Source organism: Nematostella vectensis, chromosome 13 (assembly GCF_932526225.1).
Source record: "Nematostella vectensis chromosome 13, jaNemVect1.1, whole genome shotgun sequence".
Lineage (NCBI taxonomy): Eukaryota > Metazoa > Cnidaria > Anthozoa > Actiniaria > Edwardsiidae > Nematostella > Nematostella vectensis.
Genome location: NC_064046.1, coordinates 10,581,370 through 10,602,939, shown reverse-complemented (window position 1 = coordinate 10,602,939; position 21,570 = coordinate 10,581,370). Strand labels below are relative to the sequence as shown.

General features: G+C 41.1%; 2 protein-coding genes and 1 long non-coding RNA gene across 5 annotated transcripts in view; 1 reads left to right on the top strand and 2 right to left on the bottom strand.

Annotated features, from left to right (window-relative positions):
* The window catches only part of LOC5501722, a 45,080-nt gene extending 38,516 nt beyond the window's left edge, over nt 1-6,564 (bottom strand). For all 3 annotated transcript variants that reach the window (XM_048720488.1, XM_048720489.1, XM_048720491.1), the window contains exons 1-3: nt 5,142-6,564; nt 5,014-5,053; nt 682-1,020 (exon numbers count right to left, since the gene is read on the bottom strand). In XM_048720488.1, coding sequence (XP_048576445.1) covers nt 682-1,020; nt 5,014-5,053; nt 5,142-5,177 — 415 coding nt within the window. In that variant the 5' untranslated portion in view covers nt 5,178-6,564. The remainder of the gene's footprint in view (nt 1-681; nt 1,021-5,013; nt 5,054-5,141) is intronic.
* A 2,608-nt stretch (nt 6,565-9,172) lies between these two features.
* Nucleotides 9,173-20,770, bottom strand: LOC5507375 (ankyrin-1). Its single transcript, XM_032376024.2, has 12 exons — nt 20,661-20,770; nt 17,662-18,594; nt 17,108-17,355; nt 16,014-16,135; nt 15,003-15,217; nt 14,103-14,347; nt 13,343-13,534; nt 12,603-12,850; nt 12,126-12,230; nt 11,500-11,701; nt 10,324-10,495; nt 9,173-9,572 (listed from the first exon to the last, which is right to left on the bottom strand). Exons 1-12 carry the CDS (start codon nt 20,697-20,699, stop codon nt 9,387-9,389), a joined length of 2,907 nt encoding a protein of 968 aa, XP_032231915.2. The 5' UTR covers nt 20,700-20,770; the 3' UTR covers nt 9,173-9,386.
* Nucleotides 9,570-11,242, top strand: LOC125558948. The gene is made up of 2 exons (XR_007306190.1): nt 9,570-9,739; nt 10,312-11,242. It is a non-coding gene; the product is annotated as an uncharacterized LOC125558948 (long non-coding RNA).
* Nucleotides 20,771-21,570: the final 800 nt, after the last annotated feature.

Genomic DNA, 21,570 nt, shown 5'->3' with positions numbered 1-21,570 from the left:
AAGCAAAAATGTAGTAAAAACAGATAACTAAGGAAATACTCGACTAACAGAGTTATATGGCGATAACGAAAAACATATTGAAGCTTCCTGATAAGGAATTCATCTAACGAGCTTTGAAAACGAGGTTTTCGAAAGTTAATGGTTTGATATAGGCACTTTATTCATTCAGCACTGTCCAGTGAGACCAGAATAACAATCGTCCGACGTTTATTTGACCCGATATCCCCAAACATAATGTAAGCAAAACTCTTCACATAAATTTTATCAGTTCTCGGTCCATTTTGAAGGCGCAGTAAGTTCACCGGTCTACAGGGGCGTAGCCAGGGGGGTGGCCCAGGGGGCCCGGGCCCCTTCTTCTAGCAGCCAAAAATACAGTAAATGTATGAGAAATTATCTAGAAAATGTCTTGAAAGGACCTTTTGGGGCCCCTACTGTTAAAAATCCTGGCTACGCCGCTGTAAGGCCGCGTAGATCGAAATATAGGAGGCACGATACAACAGAGACATTACAAAAAGTGTGTGTGTGTTTGGGGGTGGGGGCTAGCAGCTTGGTCGCTCTTGGTTATTACCTTGGGAAAGGGGCACTATCCCTTTCCCCGCTTCCCCCTCTTCCCCCCCTGCTACGGCCCTGCATTTGACTGTTCTGATGCATTACCAGGTTGATCTTTAGCCTGTTACTTACCGAGCACGCAGCATGAATTGCTCGTGCGAATGAATCCTCCGATGAAGTACAGCTTGCTGTCCGACGCGTCGATTTGTCTACCACTCACATCAAGCTTCGTCCTGAGATCAAAGTCCCCTCTTGTGTGGATTGACAAGGCGTCCGTCCCGTTGATGGTGATATCGTTCTCCTTTTCAAAGATGTCTTTATGTAATGTTAAGTTGAATACAGCGACTGAGTAGTTCCATGAAGCCTGGTTGGGGCCGACAAAGTAACGTTGTTCTTTAGTTCCAGTAACATTTTTGCCGCCACCTTTAATGATTGCTGCGGACGTGTCGATGTGGTACGATATTGATAAGACTGAAAAAATAAAATGAAAAAAAATGATGACGAGGATGATCAATATCACGACAGCTATTGATAATTGATTATGACTATGATTTGGTGGATAATGATGTTGATATTGTTGATGATGATGAAAATGATGATAATGGCACTGTCTATAAAGATATGGGTTATGATGAGATTTTAATGATGATGGTGAAAATGATAATCAGAGCCGTAACAGGCCACGTAAGATTGAGGGGGGAGCGCAATACAGAAACATAAAGAAAATATTGGGGGAGGGAACAACCACCCTTCTGGTCATTTCGGAGGGCACGTGACCCCAGTGCCCCACCCCCTGCTACGGCCCTGGGGCCCGTTTCTCGAAACACCCGAGAATTCTCGTGACGAAAACTTAATTTTGCATGTTTTGCTCAAAATTTCGCATGTTTTCTTTTTGAGAACCGCTTTCATGTTTTAGAACAGTTTGAACTTCCTCTTGGTTCATATTCCAAATGATTACGCTCAAAAGAGCCATTTTCGAAGTTTTGCTGGAGCCAAAAAGTTACCCGAAATGTCTCGGGTGACTCCGAGGTCCCGAGAACTTTCTTAATATTTAAGCCATGTGACTTTCGGGCCCGAGAAGTTCGGGAAAGATCAAAATCTATAAATCTATCAAGAGAATCATCCTTCACGTGAATTTTTGTGGTAAAATACGACGTTTGACGATATTTCAACACATTTAGATACCATAAATTTTATAGGAATTTGACAGCTTTTCAAATTTAAGGAATAAAACGTTAACGGGCCCGAGAATTCTCGGGTGCTTCGAGAAACGAGCCCCTGATGATAATAATACTATGGTAGTCATGGTGATGATACGATAGTTGTGATAACGCGATGGTGATGGTAATGAGGGCGTTCTGTTCGCCTTGCCGGATCTGCTACCTAGAAATGGTGATTGCAATGGAAATAATAGTGACGGTGGTGATGGCGCTGATGCTGGTTTTGCTGGTTCTGCTACTATTGATGATGATATAGCGATGGTAATAATGATGATGGTAATGATTGCGTTGATGTTCGCTTTGCTAGTTTTGCCTACTACTGTTGATGGTAGCAATGATAACGATGATTGTGGCGCTGTTAACTATGATGTTGGTTTTGCTTGTGCTACTACTGTTAATGACAATGATGATGATGGTTATAAAAGTGATGGCAGTGGCAGTGATGATCATGACGATGACATAGATGACGTAGTAAATGGCGACGGTGATGATAATGCTGGTGTTGAACTTGATAACGCATTGCGATGGGTGATAACTACGAAAATATATTGGCGGAGAGGAGGGGGGGAAGAAACCTAAGTTGCAATAAGATTTAACTGCATTTTACTTTTACGACGAATTTTATTCCCTGTTCCCTGTGATTTCACATCCCCCGTTGAAAATCAATCGCGCGTTTAAAAAAATAATAACCCGTTTTAAATATCGTTTCAGTATTTCGAACGCAAAAATAAGAGATAAGTATTGTGAAAGACCTTCTTAATCCTCCTGCATATATATCAACAGCTCGTGATAAATCTGGATCAGGCCGTTATAATCCAAACAGCAATGTTAATAATATAAATCATATTATTTCCCAAGAGTTTAAACGGGCCATTTAATATCTTAAAATAAGAGGAATTTAAGGCAATGGTTTTTTCCTTAACACTTGATTTCCTATGTTCCTTTCTGTTTCACGTAAGGTGCAATTAGAAAAAATAACAATTCAATCGAGCAAAAGAAACAGGTCAGTATGAAACAGAACGATATCTCATTTCCCACTATTTGCTATACGCGCATTCTATAAAGTTCTTATCTCCGTTGCCTAGCAACAAATTCTCCCTCATTCACAAAATTGCCCCCAAAAGAGAGGGAAACAAATTAATTTTTCTTCCTTTGATGACTTGACGTTTAGCAACAAACTGTGATATATTTACGAAAGCGTGTTTGTTTTGGCTACATGGTAGTGATTGTTAAGGATTTCTTAAGTCAACTTTGACTTCGGTCTTAATGGGAAATTCTTGCGGTTGCCAGGACGAACGAGAAGTAAATCTACATAAATTTTCACAGCATGTTGTATTCACAATAATATTAACCATATCAAGAAAATTGAGCCAAAAATTGTCGTTTTTGCCAAACGCGGTCACTTCCATATAAGGAAACTAATATATTCCGTATTTGGAAAATCTGTATGATTCTTGTAATTTTTAAGGTGAGCGTACCCCAGGGGTTTCGTAAACTTTATGACTTGTAACCAGAAGAGAAAAACAGTTACTGTGACCATCTTCAGTTAGTTGAGAAGGTCCCTGAAAAGAAACTAAGTTTCCTTGGTACTAGACCCTCAAAACGACAGCGTTTTATTCATATGAGATTTGATGTGTTATACCGTGGGTTAGAAATTAAGTAGGTGTTGGTTTTATATATTAGATTTACCATTTTGCCCCCGTTTTTGTTGTTTAGAATATTGTGCTGTTTTGTTAAACCTACGCAAACCAAATAAAAATGATTTTTTGCTAGGTTAAGATTTTCTGGTTATTAGAATACTAGTCCGATACCGATTTTTTGGTATTGCTCAAAAAAGTTGCTCAATAAACCTACGCAAACCAAATTAAAATGATTTTTTGCTAGGTTAAGATTTTCTGGTTATTAGAATACTAGTCCGATACCGATTTTTTGGTATTGCTCAATAAAGTTGTAAATGTATGTTCGAAAAGTGTTCACTTGATTCTTATTGAAGACCACCATTAAATATTTAACGCCTTGTGTAGTCCGGTCTATTTTTTTACTATTTTTTTTACAAGCACATCGAGTATAATTGAAATCAGATATTTTTTCCTTTAACCAGAATGGTCTATCAATTAATTATTGCCAGCTCCTGTTTCATCCTAAGTTCCGCTTAAATCCGAAATTGCCTTCTTAAAAAATAATAACAAAAAGAGAACCGAAAGGCCTTTCTCACGGAAATTCTCAAGACTGTTAATAATGAAGACAAGCTAGAATATGAAATTACTATTAGAGACAAAATATGCGTCATAGGTTCAACTTAGGAGTTAAATTTTAGATTCCGTTTCTAGATTGTTTCAATGCCTGGCAATTTTCTTTTAATTGATTTAAGAGTCCGAAAACAATATGAGCAAGGTTTGGTTTTCGTGAGAAAGTCCACACAGTCATTTGCACGGGGCTTGTACAAATAACACAGCGAATTGTGTACACTACGACCAAACAATCTCATTTTCGTCTTCTCCTGATTTATGAAATTCACTTAAAATAAAAAATAAAACAATAAAATTGAAAAGAGATTATTAAAAATATGAAAAAAACGAAAAAATGGCAAACCGCGTGTATTCGTTATGGAAAGCATTTTATCGATTAAAGTAGAATGGGTCCTTAATGTAAACAGAATCGTTTTTTCATGTCAGGGTATAATGGACAATCCATCTAAAATAGCTATCTCAGTATTCGCTTTCTCTGTGTGATTACATCTCGAATACGAAAAATTCGGAATTTTGTGGAAAGTTGAAATCGAATGAAAGACTACCGCTTCCTGTTTAGGTTGATTCCTTTAAAGGGATTCAACACAATTCAAACTGACTTGTCCTAAGCCTTTTGGTTATACACTCAAATGTTACTGTGTTTTAACTTGTTTTTCCGTCGTATAAAAGCAGACTGCCATCAGACATCCATGACTGTGAATGCTATTCTTATACTCAAGCGCTTAAGGCTGCTAGCGTTTTAAATTATTTTATCGCCTCTGCTCGCTAAATACATCTTTAGTTTATTTTCTACAACAGCTATCTTGAAAATAGTTGCATTAAAAGTTTTTTGGTAATACTTTTCAGCAACACATGAATTTTTTTTTAGGTTTTCCTATGCTCAAAGCAGAATTCTTAATTAGTTTTCGCTTATTGATTCTGAGATTGCAAATGGTACGTCCGACGAAAAAGTAGAGTAACATTGTCCTTAAGCAACCGCAAACTAGCCTACTTACCCGGATTTATCATCAAGAAAAATACCCCAAAGCAATAAACCTGCGAGGAAGCAAAAATAATTTAAAAGTCATATCAGTACGTACAAAATAATAAAGTCAATTCGAATAGGAGATATATCACTTCTTACCGACGAACACAAGGTTTTCTTAAGTAAATCCGCCATTTGTACAAGCTGATCGGGTAGCTGTGGCTTTGTCGTGCTAGTTTTGCAATGTTTTCATTTTTTGTTTCGTTTTAGGGACTGTAGGTACGACACAATAAATTGTGAGATGGTCTTCGTTCTGTCAGGAAACGGTTTGTGTTAAGGGCTTAGTGACGTAACACGATTCGTGAGTGACATCTGCCAACTACGAACTGCACAAATAATGAAGCCTATTTCATCGACAAAATGGCATTTCATTATTCCACAACTTGTTCTATCCAAATCTTTACAGACTTGAAACAAAACAACAATCCAATAGCCGATATCCTTTCACGCCACCCTCAAAATGTCCATTTACAACTTATATTGCCTCTTGCTTGGAAAAGAAGAATCTAGTAAAGTTTGGACAAATTTGTCTTTATAGATGTGCTCTTAGGTTATAAGCTACATCTAATCAAGTCTAAGATCTAGAGAATAAGGCGAATGACAGTTTTCAAGGTGAATCCATTTTCTATTTCCGACAGCAATTTTTTGTTTGTTTTCTGAACGCTCAACAGGGCCCTTTCGCGCAAATAGTGGGTAGATAGTATTTGAAAAGAAGTCGAGAAGCGCATTTTCACGGTTACAATAATATTTTGCAAGAACAGTTAAGAGGCGGTCGACAGGTGTGAGACTTCCTATGTAAGCAGCGTTGCACCGGGGAGATTGAAATTAAAGGTTAATATATATGCATTGTATTACTTTATAGAGCAAGCCCCTTTTAGCCGAATGAAAACTTGCGGCTTTTTAGTACAATGCATTCAAATACTCGTAAATGCTTTAGTATTAACAAAGGCTGTAAATGGCGTTTGCTCTAATTTCGTAATAAGATTCTCTGAATATTTACCTTGAATCGGTATGTTTGTTAGTATCGACGGATTTTCTTATTGAGATAAATTGTACGAGGGAATGTAAGCACCGGGAGGGAAAGTTTTAAGGGAACGTTTATCCGGACGCAAAGCAATTTTTTACACGCATTATTATACCAAAAATAATTAAGTATCAGCTAATCAAAATGATGGGTTTTTGAATGGGTCTCTTCATTTGTCTTTCTTTTTGATCATTTTCGGTTAAGCTTTTATATTTTGTGATGTATTTGCTGATCAAAGTTGGTTTTATGCTATGAGACAGCCAAATGCGCAACGCTTTCATGTTATTACTGGTTACACTTAGAATGGCCCAATGTCATGTGGGTTGTTTAGACAACATGATGGTAATTTCAGTATATGGGATTTAAAGTGATGTTTCTTTTTTTTAAGATCATCTCGATAATTTCCCATTTAGAAAATATTAAAGATTTGGTTTCACGTCTTGTATATGCTTAATTTAAAAGATAACAAGAATCCTTTTTTCAAATACCAGTACTATATCATACCGATTATTGTGCGGCAATCGTGTTTGTCTTCTGACCTTGAACATACAAAATTTCAAATTATCCATTATTATGTTGGCGTTACCAAATTACACAACGCTTTTGTAGTGAGCAGCCCCATGTTATCTCAGCTGATCTTTTATAATACGAATATAATAAGCTAAGCCATTTTAAAATCCCGTAAATATCACATAAGGGATTATTTATTACTAGCTCGGGAATCACAAACTACTATAGGCCGACATTGAGAAGGAGAATCCGTGGAAATCCGTATGGTATCTATACTTTTTTTCTAAAAGAAATTCGATATTTCTGAAAAAAAGACGTATGCCACTTGCCTACGACATGTCTTTGACCAGACCTAAACACCACGACTTTCGTAGCCGAACGTCGTAGCGGAGTGGTAAGCTGATTTACACTCTACGGCTCAAGTTGTAGAGTTGTTGCGCGTTTGAGCTATATTTCGAGAGCTGTGTTCAAGTAGTAGCAGACTAAATAACGGATACGTTTTCCGTTTACGTAAAAATATAACGTCTGTTGCCTCGGGGGGGTGGGGGGGGGGGGCAAAACTAGTACATACGAGCTGCAGTGCGCATACGCAACACCATAAACCTTGTAGAGCAGATAATAAACCTTGGTGAGAGCTCAGGACTTGCATAGATTGAAATTCTGGGCTTAAATACACTTAGAGGGTAGGAGGAGAGCATTCGAGAATAACGTCTAAAATCCCAAAGCACCAAACTGTGGCATCCACGTCCACGTCATTAACAACTTCGCTGTGCCTCCCAATATGGTTGTCTGCATGGGGCTGCGATAGCTCCTTTAAATCATACTCACTCGCGACCAGCGTTTTCCAAACACGATTTGTTTTGGTTTTCTGTTCCGCCAGTAAAACTATTCTGAGCCAATCAGAATCTCGCTTTGTGCACATCCCTGGCTTCCCTTTGAACAAAAACCAGACAGTGTCGCGACAGAAAGCCAGGCAACTGCACTAGGCGAGAGATGGCAAGAATCTGATTGGCTTAAAATAATTTGAATGGCGGATAGAAAACACCAAAAGACAAAAACAAATCGATGTTTTGGAAATGCAGCGTCGCCATACAACGGATTCGACAGTAGAACCATCTTTAAAAAGTTTTTAAAAATTTCAATTCAATTCCAATTTAGCATAGTAGGACGGCGTCCACTAAAAAAAACATCTCGAAAACATAGTAAATATATTTATAGCTATACCGCATACTTTACCATGGTGTTGCGCAAAATAAGAACCTAAGCATTGATAATATATAAAGATGAATGCTATTTTTTATGCAGCGAGCCTGCAAATCTCTGCCATATCCTCGCCACAAGAGCCGCCCATCAATCTCATTTCTCTCTCGAAATGCTGAAACCAGTCAGATTTGCTCGTGTGTGATTTTCCTCCAGTTTGATATCATCCATCAACGGTTCCTAAAAAAAATCAAAGTGTTTTTTTCTCTCCTTGATCCTTCCATTATAATTCTAATCTATTTATACCCTTTCCGCCCGTTGTTCCTTTCTTTACGTGCATGAAATTAAATAATCCATAATCTCATAAGAAGAAAGAAATCAAGAAAGTAAAGATAAGGGTTACCGCTAACGGAGGTACTTACATTATCAGTGACGTGTACGTGCACGGCGCGTGTCTTTTAACAAATAACCCTAACGCACCGATAAAAAAACATTAAGAGCTATATTTCCCCGCTAATCCTTTTAAAGAGCCTTTTAAAAGGACCTTTCAAAAAAGATGACGTCACTATAATAAGCAAATGCTTTGTACTAAGTATAAAAAGAATTGCCTATCACGCAAGGCATATAGCGTAGAAAGCCTGCAGCTGAAGTAGTATAAAGGGGTCAAAAGTGTGTTAAAAAAGCTAGGTCGTTTTTTGGGAACTCGTGATAATGGATCTGCCATACCTAAAGATACGATGGTCATATTTCGAAGTGAGTACTAGGTGGACGCTTATTATGTGAAATAAGCGGTTTGTATAGAAGTGGATTAATTGCTTTGCAGAAGGGCCGGCAATTTATCACGGAATAGCATCCGCTGCAAATCTTAAAGATTTATGTTTTTCGACAAACACATGTAAAAAAATATCGTCACATGTTTTATTTTGGGGCCAATTTGGATATTAAGACATTATACTCAAAATCTAAATACTTTATGTTTTTTCCACCAAAGCCAATTCAAAATGATAATATGGCTTGAGAAGAAAATAAAATTCTTGTTTAGCAGGCTGTGGTATAACTCTCGTTATTTATAGCTTCATACATTTGCTGTCCGCTTAAAAAGGACAGCATAGTAATGGGAAAGCATTTTGTTTTTGAAAAGGTTTCGCCATAGTGCCGAGCCATTCTCGACATCAATCAAGTCACACGTGACTACTGCCGAGTCATCCCTGACTTTATGCCAAGTCTCGACCGTCTGTTACTGAGTCACTGCTGGCTAATTCCGAATCATTCCCGATGTTATACCGAGTTTCTATCGGCTAAAGCTGTGTTACTGTTGGCTTATTCGGAGTCATTTACGATTACGCCGAGTCGCCACCGGACTATAGCCGAGTTACTGCTGATTAATACAAAGTCATTCCCTATTAAAACCGTTTATTTATCGAACAAAGAAAAGTCGCTATCGATGGCTTCTGTTTAGGCGATTACAAAAGAACCGGTTCATACAACTATGTCATGTCAATTTTCTTGAAGGGGAGATTCCGCGATTTTGAATGCTTTTTCCTTTGAATAAGACTAGCTATTATCTTTTATCTTCTGAACTGACATCGCGATCAGAGGTAAATTTATTATCAGCTGCCTTCTCCGTTCAGCAGGGCACGCTCAATCGCTTCTATTACGTCGACTCGCCCCGAGTCGATCGCCATTTCCATAGGCGTGCGCGCCTGCGCATCAAGTAACCTTGGGTCAGCGCCTTTATCCAGTAGTAGCTGAGTAACCTCGCTAGAACCTACTCTTGCGGAGAGATGAAGAGGACTCTGAAAGAAGGTAATAACTCACCTCACTGGAATGATCGACTAGAATTCTTCCCCGATGAGCTGGAGTATGTTCTTTGAAAGGGATGCCTAAATCCAGGCGTGGGTTTGTTGTGGCGAAGACGTCACAGGGAATATGGTATAAAAGAAAACAAAAACTACAGACAACGGTAAAGTAGCTAGGGGTCTGCATAGACGTGGTAGAGTCAGGGGAAAAGAGTAGCCAAAGGTTGAAAATAAGTCTGTGAAAATAGATTAGTTTCACTGAGATGGGTGTTACCCCTTCGTCAGAGCAAAAGGGACACCGAACGAAACTTCAGCTACACTACTCTGTTCTCACATTAGCCTGAAGACTTGGCTAAACTAAGCGACATGTCGAGCGCGACATGTAGCGAGCGACATGTCTCCTAAATGTCTCCTAGTTGAGCCACTACCAAAAACATGTAGCGCGCGACGACAAATTTGTAGGACGCGACGCGAAAATCCGAGAATCGTTTCTTTGTCGCTGCTACGAGATTTGGCGTGCGCTACAATGTTTTTTGAGGTGGCATCTAGGAACTAGGAAACATCTAGTACTCTTCAAGGCCTTAAAAATACCATTTTAACCTTTTGTTGACTCATTCCCCTGGTCTCCTCCCGGTTCATCAACTAGCACAAAACCCGGTAATTGATAAATTTTAGAGGTACGCCTTGGGGAGGACTTTGTTCTACATATATCTTACAGTTCAAAATTCATTCCAAGATGACAACGAACCTGATCCTCCTTATTGAGGGCGTTCACATCTGACCACTTGTCAATCAAAAGCTTGGCAATGTCATCGCGACCTGCTGCGGCTGCGCAGTGAAGTGGTGTGTTACCATGGTGATCCACGGCTTTAACGTCAGCACCTCGTCTGACAAGTACATCAGCAGTTCCGAAGGTCCAGCTGAGGATAGACATAAATAAATTATTACCACAGTATTACCATCATAAATAAATGTTTACCACATGATTACCATCATTAATAAATGATTACCACAGGATTACCATTATAAATAAATGTTTAGCACACGATAACCATAATAAATAAATGATTAGCACAGGATTACCATCATAAATAAATAATTACCACATGATTGTCATCATAAATAAATGATGACTACATGATTACCGTCATAAATAAATGATGACCACATGATTACCATCATAAATAAATAATGACCACAGGGTTACCATCATAAATAAATGATGACCACATGATTACCATCATAAATGAATGATTACCACAGGATTACCATAATAAATAAATGATGACCACATGATTACCATCATAAATGAATGATTACCACAGGATTACCATAATAAATAAATGATGACCACAGGATTACCATCATAAATAAATGATTACCAAAGGATTACCATCATAAATAAACGATGACCACAGGATAACCATAATAAATAAATAATTACCAAAGGATTACCATCATAAATAAATGATTACCACAGGATAACCATCATAAATAAATAATGACCAGATGATAACCATCATAAATAAATGATTACCAAAGAATAACCATCATAAATAAATGATTAACACAGGATTACCATCATAAATAAATTATTACAACAGGATAACCATAATAAATAAATAATGACCAGATGATAACCATCATAAATAAATGATTACCACATACCACGCCCAGAGATTGTGTCGAAATTGATTCTGTAAGTAGTGGTATAATCCTTTAATGACGGTACAGGTGCGTAACCAGAGTTGGCTGAGAGGTACTTATTAAGAAATGTTCACCTTTTCAGCGGGCGAAGGGAAGGGGGGAAGGCGCGGGTAGGGGGTAGGGGGGTACGCACGACTGTGAAAGCCACAAATTCAGCCTATGTCTGCAATTCTGGATAAATTCGATGCTTATCATTTTCCTTCCTAACGCTACTTACCGCGACTTCGTAAACCTCTCACGGCTGCGCTCGCAGGACATGCCCGCGACTAAGTGCAGCACAGTGCTTCCCTGCTTGTTCACGGCACGAACGTTGGCTCCCTTGCGAATGATCAGGTTTGCAGTTGTCGTGTCAGTGATTGACGCTGTCACCAGATGAAGGGGCGTGTTACCATCGTTATCTGTCGCGTTTACGTCACTGCCTTCCCAATAAAAAAGCAAATACATTAGGGTTTGCTTAAAAGTTTGTACCGAAAATAAACCTGATTAGAACTTAAGGGATTAAGAAGGTAAAATAATAAATGTCCGCTAAATGGCTCGCCACCCCCTTTCGGTAAAAATCCTGGCAACCGGCCTGTTTTCTTTGAAAAAGGAGCTACATTCCTGTGCATATTGTTTGATAATCGTCGAAATGATCATCGCCGTCATCACCATCTATTAACAGAGGAGTGATGCACGCATACCCTGAGAGGCACCCCCTCCCCCCCTCCCTTGCTACGCGTGTGATCATTATGGCAAGCGAGATCATTACAGAAGGGAGGGGCTGAAAAGAGAGTGCTCCAAACAGAAGGACCTGTTCTTTATTTACAAAAAGGGGATTGGAAGGTAAAGACAAGAAGTATGTACCTTCTTCCACCAGTAACTCCACAGTGTTGTATTTCCAGACACATCGCCTGCAACCATGTGTACACGAGCATTTTGCAGCCACCGCGCAATGGAGTGGAGTGCGACCTGCGACAAGAGACACATGGTCAAAGCAGAACGATAAAAACTTGGCGTCATTAGGCGAGTGTGAGTGGACGACGCTAAGTAAATTGTAGATTAATAAGTTAAGAGTCGAACAATGGAAGAGAGAGAAGGAGATGCGGGAACTGCGCACGTGTTTATCACAGTAAATAGGAAAAAAGATGTTTTCCCTATTTTTACCGCCTCTACGTGACGATTCTTGCTCTCAGGAACGGGAATGGGGTTTGTAGAAATCAAAAGCCAGGAACAGGGGAACGGCAAAAAAACTCGAAGTTAAATCCTCCTTCAGGATTCCACTTTATGACCAAACACCAACCAATCATTCCATCACAGAAAATGACGTCACAGCCCAAATACCTTCTTTGTTGACCTGGTGTATAGAGGCTTTTTTCTTGATGAGAATGTCAGCGGTCGGAGTGCTGCGGTGCAGCGCCGCCAGGTGTAGAGGGGCGTTCCCCTCGTTGTCAGCCTTATCGATGTCTGCCTTGTGCGCCAGGAGGTATTCACAGACGCGGCGTGACCCGGCGATACCGGCAGAGTAGTGTAACGCCGTTCTGCCGTATGTGTCACTTACGGCCACGTCAGCTCCGTAACGCAACAACAACCTGTCAAGCAACATGGAAAAACACTGATTTAAAAAATAGTCAACCTATCCGAGAAGGCAGATAAAGTATGATATAACACAGTTACAGTTGTGCTACAATTGCATTTATTTATTTCCGATACAGTTATTCTAGTGTGTGATTCAAAAAAGGACCCCATATTCCCATATAAGACCTACATTTCGGTCAGTTTTGTAGGAAGTGGAAATTCCGTTCCGGAAGTTTGGGTGAGTAATGAACACACAACGAAAGCTGCCCTAACGAAATAGTGCACAAAATGTTATACATTCATGAACGGATCCAAAATTTTCATAAGTGGAGAAGGGTGATAAGTTATGCAGGGTCCGGATTTATATTTATTTGATGTTTTATACCAAACAAAAAGACACGACTTTTCTAACTCGAAAAGTTGGGGAAAAATGTATCAAAACCCCCTGGAAGTGAAGCTGACATCAACTTAAACGCTCGATTATACAAACATTAAGTCGATCTCACCTGACGACGAACTCTGGTCGCCTCCCGTGGAGCAGTGATATCATCATCGGCGTAAACCCTTCCCGGTCAGCGGCATTCACATTTGCACTTGCGTCGAGAAGCTGTTGTACAAGCACAGGGACCCCGGCTAGCACAGCTACGTGAAGTGGCGTCTGACCACGGAGGTCCACGGAATTGATATCGGCACCGAACCTAACATATACATAATCATACAAGTATACTAAATCCTATGCTATCCATATAAAGCTTTGAGTGACCCTTCACTGATTTTGATATTCCAAACTTTCGTTGATTGAGATTTCTGATGTCCTCAGTGTTGTCAGTGGTAGCCTGCGACCTTGTGGAGTTTTCCGAACGTTTATGCCTGAGGAAAGGGCAAGTTTTGCTGCCATCTCGGAAAGCGCTAAATAAATGGCCGTGTGAGGCTGGGAGAGGCCAACGTCGCTTCAGAGGCTATTTTATGGCCGTTTTTCGTTACTGAGATGGACATGAGTAAAAGGCAAAGCGGACTACAGGATTTATCCATATCTCTCCTTAGGAAACGGCCAGAAGACAATCGAGGGGAATTGGATAAAAAGAATTACGCAAAAAGAAAGGCAAACATTTTAAGATAAGAAAATAACATACATACGAGAATTGGCAATCAGAACCTCAATTATGTAATCGCCTATACCTGAGGGTGGCTTACTCATGTACGGAACACGGAGCCAGTAAAAGTAACTGTTGATCGTGAATGACTGAAGCATAAAGTACTACTCACTTTAGTAGAAGCTTTGTGGAGAGAAATGGAATCCTCTCATCAAAGACCACGTGACGTAGAATGCCATACACCGTGTGCAGGGGAGAGGAACCCTGCGCATCCTTACAGTTGGGATTAGCACCATGTCTTAGTAGCACCTCTGCCACGCCCAGCTGCATCTCGGCAAGGGAGGAGGCGAGGGGGGTACGGTTACCCCCATCTGCCGCGTCAACTTTCGCCCCGCATTCTAACAACAGCACCGTCACCTAGACGTCGAGAATAATGCCTTTAAGAGTCTACATCAGGGTTGCAGTAAAAAGTGTAAAGGATTGTGTGATAAATTAGCCCCGAACAGTTCATTATATTCCATAGAAACGATTCACTATATCTAAATAAGTTTAAATAACTTCTTCTCTGTAATTGTAGGGTTGAAAAACTCTTTTACACAACTTCAAAAAGTGTCAAAATGCCAAACAAAAAGCACTTCTTCTCATAGTCCCTTCCCTACGGCACGACCCACCTTTCCTCAGAATCTTAACTGCTACGAGACGCCCTTCCTACGAGAAGTCTTTTTCCCTCTTTTAACTACCATAAAAGCCCTTAGCTCCCTCCTGCACGACCACACCCTACCACTTTTAGCCCCTTTCCTGTATGACCTCCCTTCCCCTGTAGTCCTCTTTCTTTTCTCTTAGCTCCTCGCCCGAATCCCCATTTCTGCATGAACACACCCTACCCCTTGTAGCTCCTCATCCTCATCCCCATCCCCCTTCCTGCTAACCTCCCCCCCCCCCAGTAGCCCTCTCTCTCCACTCCTGTATGACTCCTGTATGACTCCTGTATGGCTCCTCATCTCCATCACCATTCCTGCTAACCTTCCCCCTCCAGTAGCCCTCTCCATCCCTGTATGACCCCGCACCCTACCTCCTGTAGCCCCCTCCTGCTGCACACATGCAGGGCTGTCTCCCCATCGTTCGTCTCGGCCTCCAGGTCAGCACCATTGGCGATGAGTAACTGAGCTATGCGCGTGCGCCCGTTGCCAACAGCAATGTGTAGGGGTGTGACGTAACTGGTATTTCGCGCGTTTACTATGGCGCCATGCTTTAGTAACATCTCTGCAATTTCAATGCTACTGTATCCTGCAAACATAGATCAGACAGATCTAATGATTGGTCTCCAAACCTATATAGTATATTCGCTTTTTTTAAATTCTAATGTCTCTTTGCATAAAAAAATTGTCTTTTTTTGTTATCTCAGAATGTCTTAAAATGAAAGGGTCTTCGGACTAGCAACGAGATGGAGACTGAACCGACCAAGCCTCTCATTTAAATAGTTAGGGATGGGTCTAGGAAGTTAAGCAATGATTTGACTGATTACGTACCAAGTACCACCAAAAATCGAAAGCGTGATAAACGAATGCCGGGCTATTAAAGCCTTGGAGCCTCAATAGTCGCCTCAACAATCGGCACTTTATCTCGTGTCAAATTGGGATTTATCTGACAGGGCAAAAAAAGGCAAGTTTTCCCAAAATAAGCTCTGGTTAACTTCGGTAAGCTTGAATTTTTGCATAGTGGTTCCTTATGTTATGTAAACTAACATATCAAAAAGTGTTTTTTTCAAATGGATTCGTCTTCGAGATACGAGGCTTGAAGTGCAATTTTCAAATGTTCAAAGTATGAATTCTCCTCGTTTTTAGGGAGAAGTCGGGCTCTGATCAGAAATTAAGCCAACTTTGCTCGCTAATATCTAAATTTCATATCTTCGACATTTCTTTAAAATTTGGAATTAAGTTTTGAGTCAGAGAAACTCCTTGTAAGCGGAATCTTGAGCTTATATATTGAGAATTGGAAAATTTCATGCCATTTTTTTTTTTGCTCTGTCGATTTATCTCCCCTCTTTGCACGGGGGTGGGGGGGGGGCAACTTAAAGCCTTACCTACTGCAACAAACAAGGGTGTGTCCCCATTGGATGCCACCGCGTCCACATCCGCCCCACGCTCGATCAGCAACTGCGCAATGGCCGTGTTCCCCTCTTGACTCGCGAAATGAAGTGGACTCCTGTACGCACAGCCAACAAGAGTGGTTAGTACATAACGTGTCTCCTTTTTCAAACACTCGGCAATGCATGGGTGATATGCGCTTAACGGGAGGAGCAACTACCCTAAATAGATAAGAGGTCACAGGAAGTCGTTTCTGCCTACGACACTAGGGTGATTTTGTACGCTGGTATGAGCAAATTCAGTTACCGGCGATCGCCAGCGAATTTGAGTCTAGACATCGGCGCGGCAGCAGCCGGCGATTTAAATTATCTCGTTTACAAAATCGCCTAGTGTGGCGTAGGCTTAAGGAATACGCACAGGTGCATATGCGACATGACAGAAAAACCCTGAACATGCGCACTTCGAAGAGATGGAGAAAGAAGATAAAAATTCTTACAATGGCCATCAGTTCTTTGTATTCCGGACTGATTTTCCCATTTTAAAACACAAATATCGTGTAGTCGAAATGCACATACCCAGATTTTGGCTTTTTAAGATAAGTTTTTCCTTGATCATCCTTGCGCTATGTTTGAGCTCAGGGACGAATACCTCAAATTTCAATGACACTTTACAAAAAGTCGCATCAATGAAAAAAGGCGCATTTGGTATTTTGTTTGATATTTTGTTTGATATTACTCGCTAAGTACTTAGGGTAATTTTCCGCCTTATTTGATGTGAAATGAGCTTATTGGAAACGTCAAGTCATGATTTTCCGTCATGTCTGCATATGTAGGATATCCTTGGTGGTGGCATGGAAGTCATATACATCATATGAAAAAAGGATAGTATTCAATAAGACATGGCGGGTATAAAGCCAGTTATAATATTATGCAGACTATGCCTTTTGACATTTTCCGGCCCGGGTCGACCTGAGATAACGCAACAAATACGTCCCAGCAAAATCCCGCCTGTTTGAAGACCCATCGAAAATCGAAATCCGAATTATTGCAAGTGCTACTCAAATTAAAAGATTTTAATTGGAAATCATAACCTGTTGCGATGATCGAATGCATTTACGCAAGCGCCGTGTAGTAGAAGGACATTGACAGCTTCTTTCTGATCAAAGATGGTCGCTTGGAAGAGAGGGGTTTGACCCTCGGAGTCCCGCGTGTGGATATCCGCACCACGGGTCACAAGTAGCTTGATCATCTCCATGTGACCCTGCTGGGCCGCGTAGTGGAGAGCGGTGCGACCAAACATGTCATGCGCGTCCATGTCACTGCCGTACAGGAACAATACCTAATAAGGAGTGAAAGGGCGAGAGGGAGTCACGCAATGTCGCTAGTATAGGGGGAGAAAATGCTGACACCGCCATCTGAAATATGTCACTATTCTTGAAGAAAGTTAGATGGCAACAACTAACTAAAGTGGACGCGTTTACACCAACTGTGAAGAAACAAACCTAGGGAGACATGTAAGTGTGCGGGACTCTGATATGGAGAACAATTATGTGGGGGGGGGGGGGGGGGGAGGGGGTATATGGAAAGGCAGACTGAAAGGAAAAATGAAGACAAATTTCCCCTTGATACGATCAAGACAACTGACCTTAGCAGCTTCGCATCTATTGGCAGTCGCAGCAAGATGTAGTGGCGTTTTACCAGACGTAGTCGCCTCTAGATTACTCCCCTTCTTGATCAAAAGTCGTGCAATATCCGCAAAGCCCTCTCTCACGGCGTAATGTAGCGCAGTGAAATCCAGTCCTCCCTGAGTGTTCACAGAGCTGCCATGCGCTAGCAAATACTTCACTGTCTTCTTGTGTCCCTTGACAACCGCAAGCATCAACGGGGTGTCCGCCCCTGATGTCTTAGCATGTACGTCACTTCCGCTTTCGATAAGCGCCGCCACTGTTTTGGTATGCCCATTGGTAGCGGCCAAATGCAGCGGGGTGTTACGTCTGTCGGTGATATCATTTACGCTCGCTCCGTGATCCAGTAAAAGTTCCACGGTGCGTGTTTTCCCGCAGGAGGCTGCGTAGTGAATGGCACCACGTTGAGAGCTGTCAGTCATTTGCACTGATGCTCCGCCCTCTATCAATAGCTCCGCAAAATCCGTACAGTCACGAGTCGCTGCGAGCATTAACGGCGTCACGTCTTGATTTGAAGTCTTATTTGGGTCCATTCCAAGCAATAACAGTCTTTTAAGGCTTTCATAGCTTCCGCTGCAGGCAGCAACGTGGACTAAAGACATCCCCATAAATTTTTTCTCAATTTTTGCCAACATTTTATAAATAGCCTCATGCCGCTTAGAGTTTCCTAGACTTGCAAGGGTAAGTGCAGTCAGATCGTTCAGTTGTGGTACATTTTCTCCTGTACGTACTTTTGTTAGAACGATGGCGCTGTCGAGGAGACTGGGACTCATTTCAAGGATAAGCCACACCGTGTACACATTACCATGGATGCAGGCCGTGTGAAGATGACTCAGCCCGGAGTCTGGGTCAGGTGTGGTGACAGCCCGAAAGGCGATCTCCACCAATGATGCCTTTACAAAAATTGAAAAAATACACGGTGGGCTTAATGATAGATAATTTTACCAAAACGCTCCAACTAAGCCAAATTGCGCCCTCAATCTCAAGGCGCGAAGCTAGCCCTCGGCCAACAAAATTGGGTAATTTTTGTATTTAAGGAATACCAGGGGCTCATAAGTAGGGGCAATCAACTTCCCCATGTTCTGGTACTATATAGGTGTCACGGCGTTTCATAGGATCAGGCTTTTTTAAGACGCGCGGATGAGCCAATCAGATTCAACCTTTGTGTTGACGTTTTGGCTGAGCTCAACTGCACGCGCAGTCTCAGACAAAAAGCTATGTTATCTCTTCGGTACTTTGACTTTTTGTTGCTCTCTTCTTGAATCCAACCCTACCTACGACTTTGAATTCTAGCTTGCAATTCTTTTGGTAAACAAACAAAACCAACGGTTGATAGATACAAATATATTCTTCCTAACTGAAATTTGCGCGTGCAGCCTCACGTCACTCGCGCGCGCGACCAACGTCAACGTAGCTGATTGGCCCGTTTGTGCGCGCGCGTCTAAAATTAGCCTGATCCTAGGAAACGCTGTGACATTTATATAATACAGATGATTGCCCCTACTTATGAGCCCCTGGGAATACCGAATATTGTGTTACTGATCTATGTGATATCTGAAGCCCCCCCCCCCCCCCCTTAGTAAATCCTGTCGACGAACCTTACTCGACATCAAACTCTGCTGAGGGGAGGGGGTGAAGTTGAGACAAGAGACCATTATATACATCCAATAAGGGTTGGTTGAGAAGAGAAGCACCCGCGGGCGGGGGGAGGGGACTCTATATATCCATCGAACGGGAATCATCGTCGTATCTTTTAGGGTGTAAATTTGGAGCCTTGTGTATCTTTTAGGGGTGAAAATGAGAATGCCCAGATTTTTCTTACCTCGGTATCTTTTAGGGTGCCATTATAGCCATCGCTCATCTATTAGAGTCAGTTTTAAATAAACGTTTTTATTACAAATTAGTTACGTTTGTTCGAGGTATCTTTTAGGGGGTAAATGCACGCCTAACCACGCCAACTTTAGTACTTTTTAGGGTTAAAATGTAACCAGACCACGCCTACTAAAGTATATTTTAGGGTTCTTTTAAAAAATCCCGACGATGATCACCGTCCGTTTGATATCGGAGTACCCCCTCCCCCAGGGGAGAAGCACAGCTTCCAATGTTGTATTGCAAATGCAAACAATCTTTAAAAAGATCTTAGAACGGATGCCGTACAGTACAGTATTTTATGAATGTCCATCGATATTTGGTAGGAGAAGAGTAATTAGAGAACACAGAGTAAATGTAAAAAAGTAAACACAGCTTTGATGTAAAACGCAATATGTCACGCCATATGCCATGCAATATGTCACGCCATTGACCCTTAAAGGTCACAATAGACGACGAGCGCATAATTATATGTGCGTGTCATCCTTCTGTTTCCTCTAAGATCATACTTATCGAATAAAAACTATCCTTTAGGGAAATAAATAACTGATAAAGTTTTTACAAACAGGACACGATTACCATTGATCTCGATAAACGCTTCGTAAGAAAAAAATGCACCATTTGAAATTACCACCATCACTAATATCCCAAATTTGGGTCGACCTGTTCATCGAAGCGTAAAATGATTAATGCAAAAGCTTGACGGTAATTTTGTCACAGGTTTTCTAACTAGAACTGGACTCGAGCTAACCAGGTGGAATTACGTGGATATATTTGAACTGAGATCAACATAGATTTTCAAGTCCTTCAAAATTTAGGAAAAGCTTAAGACCTCTAAGACCGCCTTAGCTGTTAGTTTGACCTAATTCTAAATTAGCAAGCAGAAAATCATATGACCATTTGACGCTAGATTATCGAAGTATTGTTAGGGAACTTGAAGTCAGTGCGCACTGTGTCTAAAACATTACGTAAACTAGTAGGAGTATGAACTAAACAGCTAAAGATTGATGCGATGTGGCTGTTGTTGGGGTAGAGGTTTACGTATTGTTTGTCGGAGCTTGTGTAGTAAATGCATACGTATTACACGTACCGGACAACATCGAGGATTGTCTCGTACATCGGACTCCATTCTTCTGTTTTGATTTGTGGTTGAACTGCGTGGAGCGGTACCACAGGGGCCCCAAAATTCCACAGGAAGCCCAAACCGTGTATCACACACTGTACCACTGACAACCAACACACCTCATCCATCTGCACGTATGCACATACTCAGATAGTGCAACGCTTCAAAGCGATAACTTTTAATCAACGGCTCTCTAACCAAACGACACTTTTCGAAAGATCCATTTGAACAGGCACATTGATGAGCTTTTGATTTCCCTCATGCCAGGGCATGGTACTAGGGACATTAGAAAACTTGGGCATGGGAAGCACAGCCACGCCCAAGTGATCATTTCCTCATAATTTTGGACAAAAAGCCATTTTCTCTCAAGAATGAGTCGGTAAATGACTCAGCAGTAATCAATTTTGGCCAAGGGAGTAAGGAGCTGAAAGCCTCGTAGAGGTCAGGGTTCACATCTCCATAGGGGAAAGTGGGGGGCCAAAACATTATGCATAACTTACCGAGGATATGTCTAAAAGCCTCTAAACTCTAAAAAAGAGATATATTTCTTAAAAAGATCCATACTTGTCAAATATCTGAATACCATACCCCCAAATGTCCCTAGGGAATTTGGTGTCAACTCACGGTTAAATTTCGCGACACATTTTTCAATGAAAATCGATCATTAAAGCCACATTGTCACCAGTTTACTTCCGGAGGTCCGACGGAAACCTCAACCGTTAAAAGACAAAAGAATCTGTTAAAATCCGAGATATTAAACAGGCCATCCGCTCTAAATTAGCAATCACATCCTCAAAGAAACTTCCAATAAACACACTGCTTTTAATATTTTGAAATATTTTTTGCGTTTTCCGTTAAAAATCATCAGATAGTTACG

What these genes read in the sequence shown, in the direction of transcription:
- LOC5507375 (XM_032376024.2), bottom strand. Translation starts at nt 20,699, where the DNA reads ATGGAGTCCGATGTACGAGACAATCCTCGATGTTGTCCG. An exon ending in ACAATCCTCGATGTTGTCCG is followed by an intron (nt 18,595 to 20,660) that starts GTACGTGTAATA and finishes ATTTTTGTAAAG; the next exon opens with GCATCATTGGTGGAGATCGC. An exon ending in CCCTCAATAAGGAGGATCAG is followed by an intron (nt 9,573 to 10,323) that starts GTTCGTTGTCAT and finishes ACCTTCTTTCAG; the next exon opens with AGTCCTCTTCATCTCTCCGC.